Genomic DNA, 17,067 nt, shown 5'->3' with positions numbered 1-17,067 from the left:
ACACTTGGAAAGAGATGTCTGACATACAAAATCAGTATGTTTGTTTCCCCAATGGACTCGCATTATGCTACCTCGGGCCCTACTGACCCACAGGGATGGCAGTCTTCCTGGGAATGAAGATGGCAGTGGCGATCAAGAGACCCAGGATCCCCGGGCCCGGCGTCCGAGTGGCTCTCAAGACCGACAAAGACCTGTTCACCTTCGTCTGGGGCCGCAGCAGATTGTGGGAAGTGCAAGGGTCGCGCATGCGTCTGTGGCGAGGGCTTTGACACCGCCATGCATATTGAAAAAAGTGCCAGAGTCGGCTGGAGCTGCACCAGGAACCGAAGCGACAATTGATGAGGTCGGGGGGAATATTGATGGGGATCTTCCGTCTTCTGAGCCATGCAACTTGAATACAGGGGCATTAACTCTGGCGCAGCAAATGGCACCTTCACTTCCTTCGGCTGGAACTGCACCAGGAAACGAGGCGGCCATTGATGACGGCGTGGGGGCAGGAACCGAAGCGACCATTGATGAGGCCGAGGGGAATATTGATGGGGATATTCCATCTTCTGAGCCATGCAACTTGAATACAGGGGCATCAACTCTCGCGCAGCAAATGGCACCTTCACTCCCTTCGGTCGAAACTGCACCAGGAAACGAGGCGGCCATTGATGACGGCGTGGGGGAATTCAATGGGCCGCTGGACCCACCCAGGCTGTTCTCGCCCCAGCCTTTGTTGTCTGGGCTGTTGGGAACGGCGGCGCAGGGTTCGCCCCATCTGTTTTGCACGGAAGAACATCTGTCCTTGCCCCAATTTTTGGATGGGCCGCCTGAGTTGGCCCAGCTGGCACACGTCTCGCCCCAGCATACACCTGGGTCACCAGAGACGATGCCCCTGGTGCCTGTCTCGCCCCATCTGGAAGTTGGGTGGCTTGAGAGGACCCCGCCTATGCATGTCTTGCCTCAGCCTACTTCTGAGCCGCCTGAGACAGGAATTTGCGACGTCCCACCTCCTGATTCACACAATCTAAAGGTCTACTCACGCAGGAAGGCAATGATAGATGCATGACAAGCAAAGGGGCTCGACAACTTGGATGGTGGATGCTCTGGATTCTAATTTAGTATACCAGGTGTTGAGCCACCCATGTTGGCCCTACCTGAACCTAGTCCTGGACCTATGGTCCTTGCTTTGGATGATATGTCCCTAAGTGACCAGGCACCAGACTCTCTAACGAGTTATGAAGCAAGTAAGATGGACTTCTTCAACACAATCAGTAAAAGGCCATTTGAAATTCTCCCGATTCCAAAGCCCGGTCGGAGGAAAGTGACATCCTTAGGGCTGGCTGCTCCTCGTCGAAGCGGGAGAGTAGCTAGTGTAGGAGTGGAATTCAGCATGCAAGACTGGGGTAGCAGATCTATCAAAAATGCCATGAAGACCCTGCTTATCATCAATGATTCTGGTGATATTAGCCCATAAGCCCTTGATGAATATGCTAAGCTTTTCACGCATCCCCTCCCACAAATCCATGTGGAGGCTCTGGCGGCTCTGTTTGGCTGGTCATCCCCTGCAGTGGTAGAGGCTCATTAGGGCCCTGTCTTTCTTCTTTGGCGGTCTGGTTGTTATGTGTTTTTTATGGATCCTTCAAAACTCTTAATCTGGAATGTGAGGGGTTTGAAGTCTTCTGTAAGACAAGATTCGGTAAAAGAATTGGTGATTTCCTCCCAGGTGGATGTGATATGTATTCAGGAAACTAAAATGTAAATTGTCCCTAGAGGATCTAACCTTTCTATGCTAGGTACAGATTTCACTGATTATGTTTTCCTCCCATCAATTGGGGCAAGTGGGGGAGTGCTTGTAGCCTGGAAGCGGCATATTGGATATACAGGACAGCATAGAATTGACAGTCATTGTATTTCAGTCCAATTTTGCAATGAGGAAGGACATATCTGGTGGTTGAATTGTGTCTACGGTCCACAGGGAGACAGTGAAAAGATTATGTTCCTCCAGGAAATCAGAGATGTAAGAGCTGCATGTGAGGGTCCTTGGATATTGGCTGGTGATTTCAACCTCATATATAAGGCATCTGACAAAAATAACTCCAATATCATCAAGGCCATGATGGGCCGGTTTAGAAGAATGATTAATGATTTAGCTCTCAAGGAAATCCCTCTACATGGATGCAAATACACATGGTCTAATCAACAGGATAATCATGTCCTGGTTAAACTGGACAGAGTGTTCAGCTCAGTGGATTGGGAAATAATGTTCCCAAATGTCCTCCTTCAGAGTGCAGCTTCTCTGGACTCTGACCACTGCCCCCTGATCTTGGGTCTCAGAGATAACATGTTTGGGAAACGTAGATTTCACTTCGAGTCCTTTTGGACCAAAATCGAAGGATTTCATGAAACTGTCGAGGCAGCATGGGACTCGGTGGAAACTGACAATTCTCCTTTCCTGACCCTTGACAAGAAACTTAAGGTGACAGCTAAAAGTTTGAAGGGCTGGAGTGAGAAGCGGGTGGGTCATGTTCGTTCTCAGTTGGCTTTGGCAAAGGAGTTGTTACATAGGCTTGAGATGGCGCAGGATATTAGAACCCTCTCCCCGGCTGAGGTCTGGCTCAAGAATAAACTGAAAAAACAGACCCTGCTGCTTGCTTCTTTTAAGCGAACTATGGCAAGACTGAGATCAAGGATCACATGGCTTAAAGAAGGGGATGCTAACTCAAAGTTTTTTCACGTGCATGCAAGGCATCGCAAAAGGAAGAATCTGGTTACTAAACTGGTGGATGGAGACCGTATCCTCATAAACCATACTTTTTTTCGTGAACGCGCAGGAGAGCTGCGCATCATTAAAATAAGAGAAGAAAACAGTCCAAAATGGACCAAAGTACAATGCCACAAAAGGCCAAACACAAGACCACCAATTCCTGGCCAAACACAAGACCACCAATTCCTGCGCACAGAACTGCAGCTTCCTTCTGCGCATGAAAACAGCAGCACGCAAAAGGACAACAGCATAAGTGCCAGCAGGCCACACACCCACAAAACTGCTCTTCACTAAGCCCCCAATAGAACCCTTGATCTGAAAATTGGAGCACCAGGACCCAAAGCCTCAAGATGTCTAGCACCGGCAAGCCTCCAGCACTCAAACTCATCCAGAAAAACTGATTTTATTCCATGAATGGAAGGCCTGACGCCATCAAAAACCGCCTTATTACGATGAAGCCATAAACACCAAGCCCCCAAGATGATGATACTGTTAAAGCCTCTTATTTTGGATTTGTGCACTTGCTTACACACCTTCTCCCACCAGTCAGCAAAAGTGGACTCATTAGAGGCAGGGGAAAGATTAGCCAGTCCCAATGAAGAGAGAATGTAGAACCAAAATTGCCGCGCAAAAATGCAAGTGCAAAGGAGGTGTTGGATATTCTCCGAATCTTGATCACATAAAGGACAAACCTTAGGATAATCCAACCCTCTTTTCTGCAGTCTATCAGTTGTCCAACATTTATTTCTTATTGCCAGCCAAAGAAAAAAATTGCATTTGGGTGGAGCCCAAGTCTTCCATAACCTCTTCCATGGTTCGAAAGTAATTGAACCCATGAAGAAGGCCCTATAACACGACTTCGAAGAGAACTGACCAGAGGAAGAATGAATCCACACATGTCGATCAACCTCCTGAGTAAGCACCACTCCCCTTAATGCATCCCAAAGGTTAAGATATTGTTGCAGCCCAGGCAAATTAAGAGGGGTCTCAATGCCACTGATCCACTGCCAGTTTTGAAGAGCATGGGCCACCGTTCTAGAAGAAATAGCTCGTTTCCCAACATTAGCCACAACAGCAGGGGCAAAATCTTGGATACAAAACCCATCCAACCACCGATCTGTCCAAAATAATGTATTATACCCATTACCAACCAGGGTAACAATAGAAGAAGTAAAGAATCTCTTGACAAGTTGTTGAATAGGCAAGTCCAAACCAAACCACGACTTGTTAGGATCAGTTTTTTCTAACCATAACCATTTAGCTTGCAGCGCCCAACTCTGGTACAGCAGGATAGAAATCCCTAGCCCACCGAGATCCAAAGGCCTTGTAACAATGTCCCACGACACAAGGCAATTGCCACCATTTACCTCCTTTCTTCCTTTCCAGATAAAACCTCTCTGAATCTCGTCTATAGAATTAATCACCCACTTGGGGATTTTCATGGCAATGAGAAGGTAGATCGGGATGGCTGAAAGCACAAAGCGCACCATAGCTGTCCTGCCAGCAAGACTAAGCAACCGAGCCTTCCAATTAGGAAGTCGGTCTGCAACTTTCTCAACCCAAACCATGAGATCAGATTTTCTGAGCTTTTTATCTGAAATCGGCAGCCCCAAATAAGTGCAAGGAAAAGAGGAAGAAGTGCACTGAAGAATATTGCAGCCCATCTGTACCGCCTGCTCATTACACCTGATTGGGATAACGAAACTTTTTTGCAAATTAGATACCAATCCCATGGCTGAACCAAAGCAGTCCAAAATCGTTTTGACACATTGAAAATCTTCCTCAAAAGGTTGAACAAAAAGGACCACGTCATCAGCATAAATGGACAGTCTGTTTCGGATATTAGCACCCTCCAAGCTGTGCAGCAGCCCCCTATTTTCAGCCAGATTAAACAGACTATTGAGAACATCCATAACCAATACGAACAACATTGGAGAGAGAGGATCACCCTGGCGAAGCCCTCTCCGGTGCCTAATAGGAATACCAGGAGACCCATTCAAAAGCACTTGCGTAGAAGAAGAGGCCAGAATATTGGAGATCATATTTCGCCACACAGGACCAAACCCAAGATATGAAAGCACTTCAATCAAGAAGGCCCAAGAGACCAAGTCAAATGCTTTGGAGATATCCAACTTCAAGAGCAAACTAGAGACTCTCTTCTTGTGGAGAGATTTAATTGAATGCTACACCAACATAAAGTTATCATGAATCGATCGGCCTCTCACAAAGGCACTCTGATTAGATGCCACCAACTCCTGCAGATAGGGTCCCAATCTATTAGCAAGCATTTTGGTGACCAATTTAGCAAAACTATGAATTAAGCTAATTGGTCTAAAATCTCTTGCAGACAAGGCATCAACTTTCTTAGGGAGAAGACTTAAATAAGCTGAATTCAGCATCCCCAACTTGTGAGTATTTCCTTGATGGAGTGAATTAATGGCTGCCAACAAATCTGATTTAATAATATGCCAACAACATTTGTAGAATTTTCCAGTAAACCCATCAGGACCAGGAGCCTTATCAGATGGGAGAGCACCAATAGTGTCGCGAACCTCCTTCTCAGAGAAAGGTGCCTCCAGGGAACTCAAATCAATAGCGTCTCTGTGGCAAGCAGCTAGGTTAAGAGAATACGGTCTCTGGATATTAGAACCCAAAAGATTGGAGAAAAAATCATCCAGAACCTCCTGCATTTGTTCATGGCTAGTGACTGTCCTCCCTTCATTCTCCAAATAGGAAATAAAATTTCTCTTCTTGCGGAAGCGAACCTGTAGGTGAAAAAAATTTGTGTTGGCATCTCCATCTCTCAAGTAGTGCAAGCGGGAACGCAAGCGTGCAACTGTCCTTTCCAAAGAAGCAAGGACAAGGCAGTGTTGTTTCAATTTCTGCAGCAACCATAGCTCATCTGAGGACAACGGCCTGCTGTCCTGCGCCATCTCCAACCTGTGCAGCACCTCGCGAGCCAGCCCCAGCTGAGAATTGACATTTCCAACCGCACTATGCCCCCAGGACTGCAACCTTCGCGCCAATCTTTTAAGCTTCATCGACACCCTCTCCAGAGGGCAAGAAGACTGAACCGGTTGATCCCAGGAAGCAGCAACCTCCTCCAAAAAACCCGGGAGTTTAGGCCAAAAGTTCTCAAAATGAAACCTACGCCTCCCTCTAAGATCCGCGTTGAGTTTAAGGATTAGAGGACAGTGGTCAGAAATTTCAGAAGCACTGCTGTAAAGAAAACAATCAGGGAAAGCCTCCTCCCAACATGTAGTGCAATAAACATGGTCCAGCTTAACAAGGGTGGGAACCGCCCTCTGATTTGACCAAGTAAATCTTCTATCATTCAAAGGAATCTCCTTCAAATCCAAGGAGCCAATAAGGCCTCTGAAATTGCCCAATGAAGACCTGTTAATATTAGAATTATTCTTGTCTTCTGGCTTGTAAATTTGATTAAAATCACCAGCAACTATCCACGGACCCACACATGTATTTCTAATATCTCTTAATTCTTGGAGAAAAGCAGATTTCAAACTGTCTTGATGAGGTCCATACACCCTAGTGAACCACCAAAGAGGACCATCTGCACTTTGCAACTGAACTGAAACAGAATTGTTCTTGATAACTGAGGTAGCTGAGACAAACGAACCATCACACCAAGCGACTAAAATACCTCCTCTGGACCCATGGGCAGGATTAAAAACAAAATTACTGAACCCGGACCCAAGAATAGAAAGAATGTTGAAATCTGAGACAGAATCCAATTTGGTTTCCTGAAGACAAACAACAGCAGGTTTAAGGCTTACAACCACAGACTTGACAGAGTCTCTCTTAGCACGACTGTTGAGGCCCCTGACATTCCAAACCAAAAAACAACCAGGCTCCATGGAAAGAGTAAAACAAGCTACCAAGACGGGGACAGAACCAGCTCAGGCCTGCACCACTTGGGGCACCTCCCAACCAAACAGAGCCGCCAGGGCAGCAATATGATCGCTGGACAGGGCAGCATCAAACAAACTAGCATACTTCCTAGCATCTTGGAAAGAAATATTTTCCTGCTCATCACAAAAGCCCAAAAATCTGCACACTTTAGCAGCGGATTCAGAACCCAACTCAGGGGGAAACTTCACAACCCTCCTGCTACGCCGTGGTTTGAAATTGCTTGGCATCAACTTTCTGTGCTTAGCAAACAGAGGAGGAGTAGGCAACAACTGAGCCGTCGGCAAAACGAGATCGTTTCTGAATTCCAGCAATTGGGGTGACATCACTGATTCCTCAACCACCAGTGTCTTCTTCCTTCTGGAGTAGACCTTGAAACACCGCAACTTGGTACTTAACCAGCAATTCAGCGAAGGTCCCGGCCTCCCAAGCAGATTGATGAAAGAACTAGAGGATTCCGCAATATTGACATCAGCAACCCGTATGTCTGCAGAGCACAAATTGGAATCAACAGCAGCCAGGGCACTCGGAGAATTACAGCTTCAACTGGATCAGCGGACCCAGGCGTCGTCAACTCTACAACCGCAGCACCGGGAATAAATGGTTCAGCAGACCCATCCAAGTCATTTGGGAGAATTGTAGCATCAACTGGTTCAGCAGGCCCAGGAGCCAACAACTCTTCAACCGAAGCACATGGGAAAAATTCAGCGTCAACAAGGGCATCAGACCCAGGCACAGCCAACTCATCAACCAACACAACCGAGGGTAATGCGTCATCGACAGGTTCAGCAGCCGACGAAGAAGAGGTTCGCGGCCCAAGCCTCGAATGCACCGAGGGCCGAGCTGAATGATCATGCCCAAGAAGACGCCGCCTCTGCTGAAACTGATCCATGTCATCGTCATCTTCGACAGCAGGAGGCAATACCTCAGACATGTCCCCTCCCAGCCAATCACCAGGAGTAATCACCCTCACAGAAATGGGATAAACCAAGGTGCGAGGGACAATGGTTCCATCCTCCCCAACAACAAGAGGTTCCTGAACATGTAGATCTAATACCGCTGGCAGGCTATCCGGAGAGAAACACCACGCTCTGAGCTTGAGAACAGACATATCCACACTGTCTATTGAATCTGGGTGAAGTCCCTGAACCATGCAAAGACCATCCAACAGGAGCTCAGCAGCTCCAACCCCCCAGAGGTGAGCAGGGACCCCTTCCAACTCGATATCCATGAGCAATGGCAGGCTGCCCCCGCCAGAGGCCAAGGCTTGACGAGACCAACGCCTGAGGTGCAGCCGGACAGGGGGAACGAAAAGCGACTGCCCAACATTGATGGCACGTGAAGCCAGCTCCTCCGAGGGGAAGAAGACGAGGAAAGAGTTCGACGCAACACGTAGGTGGAGCGCGTCAGCTTCAAGCGAAACCCTTGAGGCGAGCTGCTCCAACACCACCGCGGCGCAATCAGAGCTCCCCGAACCAAGAACAGTGACAATCAGCACCCGACGAAGGTCAGCCTCGGCATGCTCAACCTCCCTGGAGCGATGAAGGAACTTCACAATACGAGCAGGCCCTCCAGGCGAATGATCAGACGCCACCTGACCAGAAACAGCACTATCAACTTGCATGTCCCCAGCAACCTTCCTCCTCTGTCCTCGACGAGTGCGCTTCTTCAGCCCACCAGAAAGGACTGCCTCCATTGCACCGGGAGGAGTCGCCACCGAAGAGGGCTCCCTGGAGACCGGACGCCACACCTGAGCACGTCCAGGAAGACAAGCGGCCCCCCTACTGACCGGGCGCCACACCCGAGCAGGTCGAGAGGGGGACAGAGGCGACCGCCGGGAAGGGCACGAGAGCGCCCGGTGACCAGGCCGCCGGCAGGAGAAGCAGCGAACTAAGCTCCGGCACGCAGCAGCACGATGGGAAGAGGAGAAGCAATTGAAGCACTTCCCGCGTAAGTCGACCGGGACAGGCCTTGGCAGGGGCTTCGAAGTTCCAGCAGTTGCACGTCGAGCCCGGCGACCTTCCACTTTTATCCAGCCATCGCCAACAACCACACCGACGGCGCCATCAGAAGCTAGAAATTCTGCAGCCAGCAGCACCTCCTTGTAGGCACGCCGGGACGCGCCGCAAACTCATAAACCATACTGAAAAAAGCATCGGCGGTGGATGACTTCTACTCCACTCTCATTGGTCATTGGTCAGAATGCGATCAGAGAAAGGACAATCGATCTTGAGGCCCTCGGTCTGCCAAGACATGCGCTATCGGACCTTGATTCTCCTTTCTCTGAGCATGAGGTTTGGGAGACCATCGGTGAGCTTCCTTCAGATAAGGCCCCTGGTCCAGATGGGTTCACTGGACGGTTCTATAAGGTCTGTTGGAGCACTATAAAAGATGATATTTTGGCTGCTATTTGGAGCAGGAAGTTTGATCGTTTCAGTAAACTCAACACGGCATACATTACATTGGTTCCAAAAACAGATGGAGCTGATCAGGTTAAGGACTTTCGCCCAATAAGCCTAGTGCACAGTTTTGCAAAGCTGGTTACTAAGATTCTGGCTAATCGGTTGGCAAAAAGATTGAATGTGATGGTTTCCCGAAGTCAAAGCGCTTTTATAAAAGGAAGGTTCATCCAGGATAACTTCATGTTAGTGCAACAAACCTCAAGGTTGTTCCATCAACATAACATGCCAAGACTGTTTTTCAAGTTGGACATAACCAAGGCTTTCGACTCTGTCTCTTGGCCCTTCCTAATTGAAGTAACGCAGCAGATGGGTTTTGGACATATCCAGCGAGACATTGTATGTGGCCTTTTAGCCTCTTCCACTACTCAGGTGTTGCTCAATGGTGTCCCGGGTAATCTGATTACGCATAGAAGAGGACTCAGGCAGGGAGATCCTCTCTCCCCGATGCTATTTATCCTTGCTATGGATGTTCTAGGCCTTCTGTATTCCAAAGCTGAGGGAGCCGGCTTACTCCAGCAATTGTCAAGAAGAAAAAGGCTTCACAGAGTCTCAATGTATGCAGATGATGTGGCGTTGTTCTTACACCCTACAGCTATAGATATGTCAACTTCTCTAGACATCCTCCAGCTTTTTGGCGATGCGTCAGGCCTTTGCTATAATCCACAGGAAACAAATGTGTACCCTATCAAATGCCCCGAGGAGACTATTGAGGAAATCCGGAGTTGGCAGCCTTGTGAGATTGCAACCTTTCCTTTAGGCATGGCAATTTAACCCGCGGGTTCGGGTACCCGTCGGGTACCCGACCCGACGGGTGCGGGCGCGGGTGCATTTTTTCACCCACAGGTGTGACCCGAACCCGACCCGCACCTTTTCGGGTTCGGGTTCGGGTTTCTCACTTCACCCACGGGTGACCCACGGGTGACCCGAACATGAACACTGCTGGTCTGCTGGGTGCTGGCCCAAGCCCACTACGGTCTACGACAGTACACCACCGAGACGAGATCACGAGACCTAAACCTAATCCCTGGTTCCCCTCCCAGGTCCCAGCAGCCGCTTGCCGCCAGCCGCTCTCTTGCTTCTTGCAGTCTTGCCCGCAGGCTCGCCGCTCGCAGGCGCCGCCCACCAGCCACCGTAAATCCCATTCGCCCAGCCGCGCCCAGGTCCCACCGGCGGCCGACCACCGTAAATCCCAGCAGCCCAGCCGCGCCCAGGTCCCACCGACGGCCGGCCACCGTAAATCCCAGCAGCGGAGCAGCCCAGCCGCGCTCGCGCTGCTTCTGGACGCGCCACGCGCCCGCGCTGCTTCTGCTTCTGGACGGCTGGACGCTGGAGCTTCTGCTGAGTGCTGACCTCGCTGAGTGCCCGAGTCGCCGCGCGCTGGAGCAGTGGAGGCGTGGAGCTGCTGCTGACCTTGCCGCGCCAGCGCCACTCAGTCACTTGGCCCACTTCACCAGGACTCAGCGTTGACAATTGCATTACATGTGCTGCTGGTTCTAATCCAAGCATCTTTGTTTAGATTACATGTACTGCTACTTCTAATCCAAGTGTTCAGATTATGTGTATATACCTATGCTACTTCTAATCAATTTGTCGTTGATTCCAGGTTCCTCAAAATCAAATACGCGTTTCGGTGTGTACAGGAACTGCCGAACTGGGCTAACTTTTTCTGTGCTAGCGACATGGCAACTTATTTCATCCAACTGATCCAAGCGACCAAGCCATAGCCAATTAGCCAAACACTCAACTGCTATGTTTGGCGACATGGCAAAAACCCGACGGGGACCCGAAACCCGATGAGTGCGGGTGCGGGATTCCACACGCGGGTGTGGCCGCGGGCGGGTTTGGTCACATTTCGTGGGTGCGGTCGTGGGCGGGTTTTTGCCCCACCCGACCCGTTGCCATCCCTACTTTCCTTGCAGATATCTAGGTCTTCCCTTGTCTTTACACAAATTATCTAGGAATCAGGCTCAGCAGTTTGTGGACAAAATTGCAGACCGCTACCAAACTGGAAGGCCGATCTGACGAGTAGAGCAGGGAGAAGAATTCTAGTGCAGCATGTCCTCACTAGCATGACGGTCTATATGGCAATGGCAATCGATTTCCCTCATTGGGCCATTGAAGCAATTGATAAAATACGAAAAGGTTTTCTCTGGCGAGGTAGAAAAGAGGTGAAAGGGGGCATTGCTTGGTGGCTTGGGGTAAATTATGTCGTCCTTTACAGCTTGGAGGTCTAGGTATTGCTAGCCTTCCTGAGCTCTGTTGGGCCCTCCGCATGGGATGGCTTTGGTTGCAAAAAAATGACCCAAGACGCCCTTGGTCTAGCCTGTCCATTCAAGTTCCTAGCACAGCCCGTTCCTTCTTCTCCAAGGTGTTGATCTCTGAGGTGGGGAATGGGACCAACACCATGTTCTGGACAAATAAATGGATCCATGGCAAAAGGGTATCAAATATTGCTCCAAGATTATTCAACATTATTCCAAAAAGAATTATTAACAGAAGAACTGTGCAGCAGGCCCTATTGAACAGACGATGGATTGCAGACATCAAAGGGGCTCTTACAGTTGGCGCCATTGTAGATTATCTACACCTCTGGAATATTCTCGCAGATTTCGTGCTGCAGCCTAACACTGAGGATAGAGACATTTTCAGCTTTTTTTAATGGCAGATACTCTGCAAAGTCAGCTTATATTGGGTTTTTCCTTGGGTCTACCACCTTTGGGCACTATAAAAGGGTTTGGAGATCTTGGGCTCCACCAAAATGTTGTTTTTCATTTGGTTGGTGGCCCAAAATAGATGTTGGACAGCTGATCGCTTGGCAAAAAGGTGATTGAATCACCCTATCAGATGTCCTTTATGTGACCAGCAAGGGGAAACTCTGAACCACTTGCTTGTGAATTGTGTCTTCTCAAGAATTTTTTGGTATAACCTGCTCAGAAAGTTCGGGCTGCATAGTTTAGCCCCACAGCCAGATGCAGTTTCTTTTATGGATTAGTGGGAAATGGTATCAAAGACAGCAAATGGTCTGGTCAGGGAAGGTCTTGACTCCCTCATCATTTTAGGATCGTGGATGATTTGGAAGCATCGTAATAGAGTCATTTTTTATGGAGGGTCTCCCAACCTTCCTCTGATTATGGAGCATGCAGATGAGGAAAGAAGAGGCTGGGAAATTGCTGGAGCAAAAGGGCTCTCTTTCTTGGCTGCCCCCTGAATTGGGTGCTGTAGGGAGTGTGTGTGGGTGGGTGTTTTTATGGATCCTTTCATGTACGAGTGTTACTGGCCTCCATAGGGAGTGCGTTGTTGTTTTTTGGGTCTCTTAGACCCTTGTCTCTCTCTTCTTAATATATATCTAAAACGCAGTCCTCCTGCGTTTTTTCGAAGAAAAAAAAGCAGAGGAGAGGGATTTGTGGGTGCTGACTGAGGCCAACAATTTGTATCTCCTAACGGCCCCTATCCCAGGGTTGTAGGTGTTCTGTTGTCAGCTCGCTAGCTTTGGACTGTTTTTTATATTTTCGTTTTTGGCCACAGTAAGGTGCCTTGTTTTGTACCTGTCTCGGTCCATTTTGGAACTTTTATCTTCTTAATATAATGATTCGCAGCTCTCCTGCGCGTTCAAGAAAAAAAATATGTGTTTTTAATATCATGTTAGTTTCTGCTGATAAAAAATGTGTGTATATTAAGTAAAATTATACTTATATAGAAGAGGTCCTGATCTTTGAGTCCACCCCAAGTCTCTAAAATGTCAGCTCTGACCCTAGGCTAGGGAGTGTGAACTTGTTATTTCAGTTCCGTTCCAGCTGCGTCAACCCAGAATGCTCTGGAACTCGTTCCTCCTTCCAGTATTATCATTCTGCATTATCGTTCCAAAATGTCATGGTTCAAATTCCACTGGACGAAAAAACAATATGACGAGGTATACCCCCTTCGTGCCATGGTTCTAAAAATAATGTTCCACGTTCTGTGTTCCTGTTCCTAGATCCAGACGTTCCACGATCATGGCTTCTTAGATCCACATCAAGAGCGCATGAGGTATCTTCTAGTAACAGAACATTGAAAGGCCATTGGGAGAATGCCCTATGCATCTTTGTTTTTATGCACAACCAAGCATAGCTTCGTGAAAACACATTTTTTAACTGCAAGAGAATCCAACGGACCTGACAGCTTGGACAAGTTGTCGGTGAATTTTCACCAGCATCAGATTTATTAGTGATCTGAAAGTTAGAGTCTCCCGACCCACATCGGCAGACCTTGAGTTGACCGACATTCTCAGGGGGCTGTGATGATGATACCTGTCAAGAACATGAAACAAAGCAGGTTAAATTAATACTCAGAAAAATGCAACAATCCAAAGATGCAATACCTCTTGGAACTTCAGTTTAATTAAAAAGAAGAAAAGCGCATCCTTTTACATGAACAATTATGTGTATATACTGTTAGCAAAAACAATCTCAAGAGCAAATCAGAGAGAACAATGGTACCATTCCAGCAGAACAATTGACTATATGAATAAAATAACAGCCACTTTACCCATTGATCAACCAAACTGAGCTCTATCAACTTGCTTGGTATTGGAACATTACATTAATCCAGTAACATCTAAGTGAGACTCAGAATCAACTGAACTTCACTAACATTACATGGTAAAGTCCAATAAAAACTACTCATAAATTCACAAACAGGATCAGGACATGGAAAATATAGGTGAATTAAGAATGTAAGTGAAACATATGCCCCCTCCTTACTTGCTGGTAAGAAGTCCTGAATTCCGGAGCTGACATTTTCTGCTCTAGGTTGCTGACTTATCAATACCTCAGGATGATTTCTGTCCCACCAATAAGTACAGTGTTAATAACTATCATTTCATTAGATTTATTCTGTGCAGGAATAATAGAAAAGAAAGAAACTACCAGGTTCCAACAGGAAATCATGTTTCAGTGGTTTCCTGTTGGAACCTGGTAATATGGATGGGTTCTTTTAAATCTGATCTAGCTTTACAAATTCTTCAAGTAATCCTCCTCATGCAAAAAACTCCAATCCTCATGTTCACGATGAGAATTTTTTAAACAAAACTTTGGCTAAGCCATGATCATGCAGTGACTGAAAATGTGTGCATGAACTACCAGTTAGCCCAATTGCGGACCTACCAATCCTATGAATTTGTAGTACCATACAAATTATAGCTAAGCAAGAGCAACTCTGATGTGATCTTCTGAATTCCAATCTAATTTTTCACAGGAATAGGGAGGTTACCAGAAGACACTGAAGCATAAAGCTTATTTTAGTTCTTCATGGGTCAGCTTCGGATTCACTGGGTTGAATTGAGCATCCGCCATAAGTGTCAGCTTAAGTTTTTAATCCATTATTTGAACCTGGAGTACCATATAGCACAACATAGTCACAAAGAGAGCGAAATTAATAAAACTATGGAAATTCTTGTGGTCTTGTTCAATGTAACAGTATATACTTTTTAAAGAACAAAAACTATACTAGAAATGATAGGCTGATAGGAGTTGGAGTCCCAACATCATGAAGCCTGCAAATAATTGAACTTGGTTTCGGTAGTAGTTTGGGTGCTAAAACATTAACTTTGTAAATGATTCTTAACACAGAAGTAACTGCATAATTGTGTATATTCCCTCTTTCTTAAAAAAAATAAAACCGCATAACTTTGAAGCAGCGTTCCACTTATAAGCTTTGCTACGTCTCGCCTCTGACTACGATTCAGCCAAAATATTGTGCTTCTGAGAAGAGAGTTCAAGCTGCACGGCATCAAAGCACCTTTCTTAAATGACCCAACCTCTACTTAACAATCTTCAATAGGTTGGGAACACGATATCACCAATAAATTTTGCACAAAAATATAGACGAGTGAACAAGTTTACACTGCACATGACACGAACCCAGAATTGTTTTGAAAATCTTGTCGTTTCTGACAGCTAACAAAATCTCCTGGATCAAAAGCCACACCCGCAACGATCTGCATGAACTGGCACCCTACATCAATTGATCTAATGCCTCAATGAAACACGCAATGGGACACCCCCCCCCCCCCCCCCCCTCCCGCATTCAACAGCAACACGGCGGAGAAGGGTCCTCCGATGCACAAGTGGGTGTCACCCAAAACGAATGCAGCCTTCACAGCATCCTGAAGCCAGACGAGCGCCCGGCAACCACATTGCCTCATTTGCGCCTCGATCCCAAGTTCCCAACCTACCAAGGATTCCTCACACCACCCTGCGCAAGCGTAACGCGCACCGAGCGAAGAGCGGAGGCGGCAATGCGGCTCACCTGCTGGCACGGGGGCCCGGAATCTCACGTCGGCGCGCGCGGAACCAAACCTGCCACCTCCTCTTTCTCTCTTCTGTTCGCGCGCGCCCCTCTCGATCCCCTCCTTCCGTCTCCTCCTCCCCCGCCGCCGCTCCGGTCTCCCCGTTCTATTTTCTCTCGCCGCTGAGGCTCGTCCGCTCGTCCCTCACGCCCGCACTTTCTCCGGGAAATTCCGTGGCCCCGACGATCCCAGGGAAATACGTAGCCTAACCACCCGCCTCACTGCATCCTGGGACCGCGGCCTCCGGGCCCGACGTGTCAGAGAAACGGTCCGATTCACGTGGCGTTCTCCACGTTCGTTGCGCCACGAGCTAGAGCGGGCGCGCGGACCGGGTCAAGCGACTGGGTCCGTAGGATCTCGATGCTAGGCACGTGGCGGCAGATCAGGGGCTCTCACCCGGGGTGACATTTCTGTGCGGTCGGAGTGGGAAGCACGTAGAATGCCGTGGGGGATGGGCATGCAACCATGTACTACTTGCGTGACCCCACCTATTCTTGGTCTTGAGTTCTAATGCCACACTTTTCCCACCCGCTAGCTAATATGGCATTGTACATTTAAATATTTGATGTGACAGATACTAAATTTTAGTATGGTGAAACCAAATACCCTCGTATACACTATAGTACTAGGAGTATCCTATTACCTTTAGGTAGTGTTTGGTTGAAGAGCCAAGTAGAACGGAGCCGTTCTGTCCCAGATTTGTTGTTGTTTGGTTATAAAGTAACTAGAATGGAGTGGCTCCAATTAGGAAATATTCTCCTCAAATCCGGAACCATCAAACTCCAAAAAATCAATGGGACGGAGCCGCTCCGTTCCCAGCCCGCTCGCACAGCTCGCCCTCTCATCCGTGCGCAGCAGCTCGCGCGCCTCTCTCTGCAACCAAACAAAAAACAGAGCCACTCTGTTCCAGTTCACTCTGCAACCAAACAAAAAACAGAGTCACTCCGTTCCAGCTTACCAAACACAGAACAGAGCGGCTCCATTCCTAAAATCAGGAATAGAGCGACTCCGTTCTATTTGGCTCCTCAACCAAACACTACCTTAGTTAAAAGACGTTCCGGTTTCAGTCTCTCCCCGCGTTTCACGCGCTCTCGGCCGCGCGCGAGCCAACTCGTGGCCGCACACCACGGACCCGAAATTTTACTTCAAATCAACCAAATTGCAGCGTTGCGTCCGGTCTTCCTTTCCCAGCTCGGTCGACGCGTTCGCCACGGCTGCGCAGGCCTCCTCCTCCGCGGTCGGCTCCGCCTCCGATCCCCTCCCTTCTTCCACGATGCGAGCACACCCGCTCATCCTCTTCGTACCTGCGCCACCACCTCATCCTCTTCCTCGCCGCGCCGACACCCACCGCGCTCTCTCCCTCCCCGTGCAAGCGCCGCTACCCTGTTGTCGCGCCCGCACCTCCTTCCCCATCCGCACCCGCCGCGGCTCCTCCGGAGACGCTCCGGTTTCAGTCTCTCCCCGCGTTTCACGCGCTCTCGGCCGCGCGCGAGCCAACGCGTGGCCGCACACCACGGACCAGAAATTTTACTTCAAATCAACCAAATTGCAGTGTTGCGTCCGGTCTTCCTTTCCCAGCTCGGTCGACGCGTTCGCAACGG

At 48.5% G+C, this 17,067-nt stretch overlaps 1 protein-coding gene across 4 annotated transcripts in view; it reads right to left on the bottom strand.

The window, feature by feature from the left end:
• Positions 1 to 15,747, bottom strand: part of LOC100217254 (uncharacterized) — a 60,120-nt gene extending 44,373 nt beyond the window's left edge. For 2 of the 4 annotated variants that reach the window (XR_004852417.1, XM_035962129.1), the window contains exons 1-4: positions 15,427 to 15,747; positions 14,389 to 14,507; positions 13,881 to 13,960; positions 13,293 to 13,427 (exon numbers count right to left, since the gene is read on the bottom strand). Coding sequence is in view for 3 of the 4 variants with exons in the window: in XM_035962129.1 (XP_035818022.1) it covers positions 13,293 to 13,427; positions 13,881 to 13,916 (171 nt within the window). In the remaining variant the exon portion in view is untranslated. Of the gene's footprint in view, positions 1 to 13,292; positions 13,428 to 13,880; positions 13,961 to 14,388; positions 14,508 to 15,038; positions 15,111 to 15,426 lie in introns of those variants that run through there. The other 2 variants (NM_001362447.1, XM_035962130.1) reach the window with 2 other exon arrangements.
• Positions 15,748 to 17,067: the final 1,320 nt, after the last annotated feature.

The sequence above is a fragment of the Zea mays genome, chromosome 9 (assembly GCF_902167145.1).
Source record: "Zea mays cultivar B73 chromosome 9, Zm-B73-REFERENCE-NAM-5.0, whole genome shotgun sequence".
NCBI classification, from domain to species: Eukaryota; Viridiplantae; Streptophyta; class Magnoliopsida; order Poales; family Poaceae; genus Zea; species Zea mays.
The sequence above is the reverse complement of the archived record's forward strand: the minus strand, read 5'-3'. Positions and strand labels throughout refer to the sequence as shown.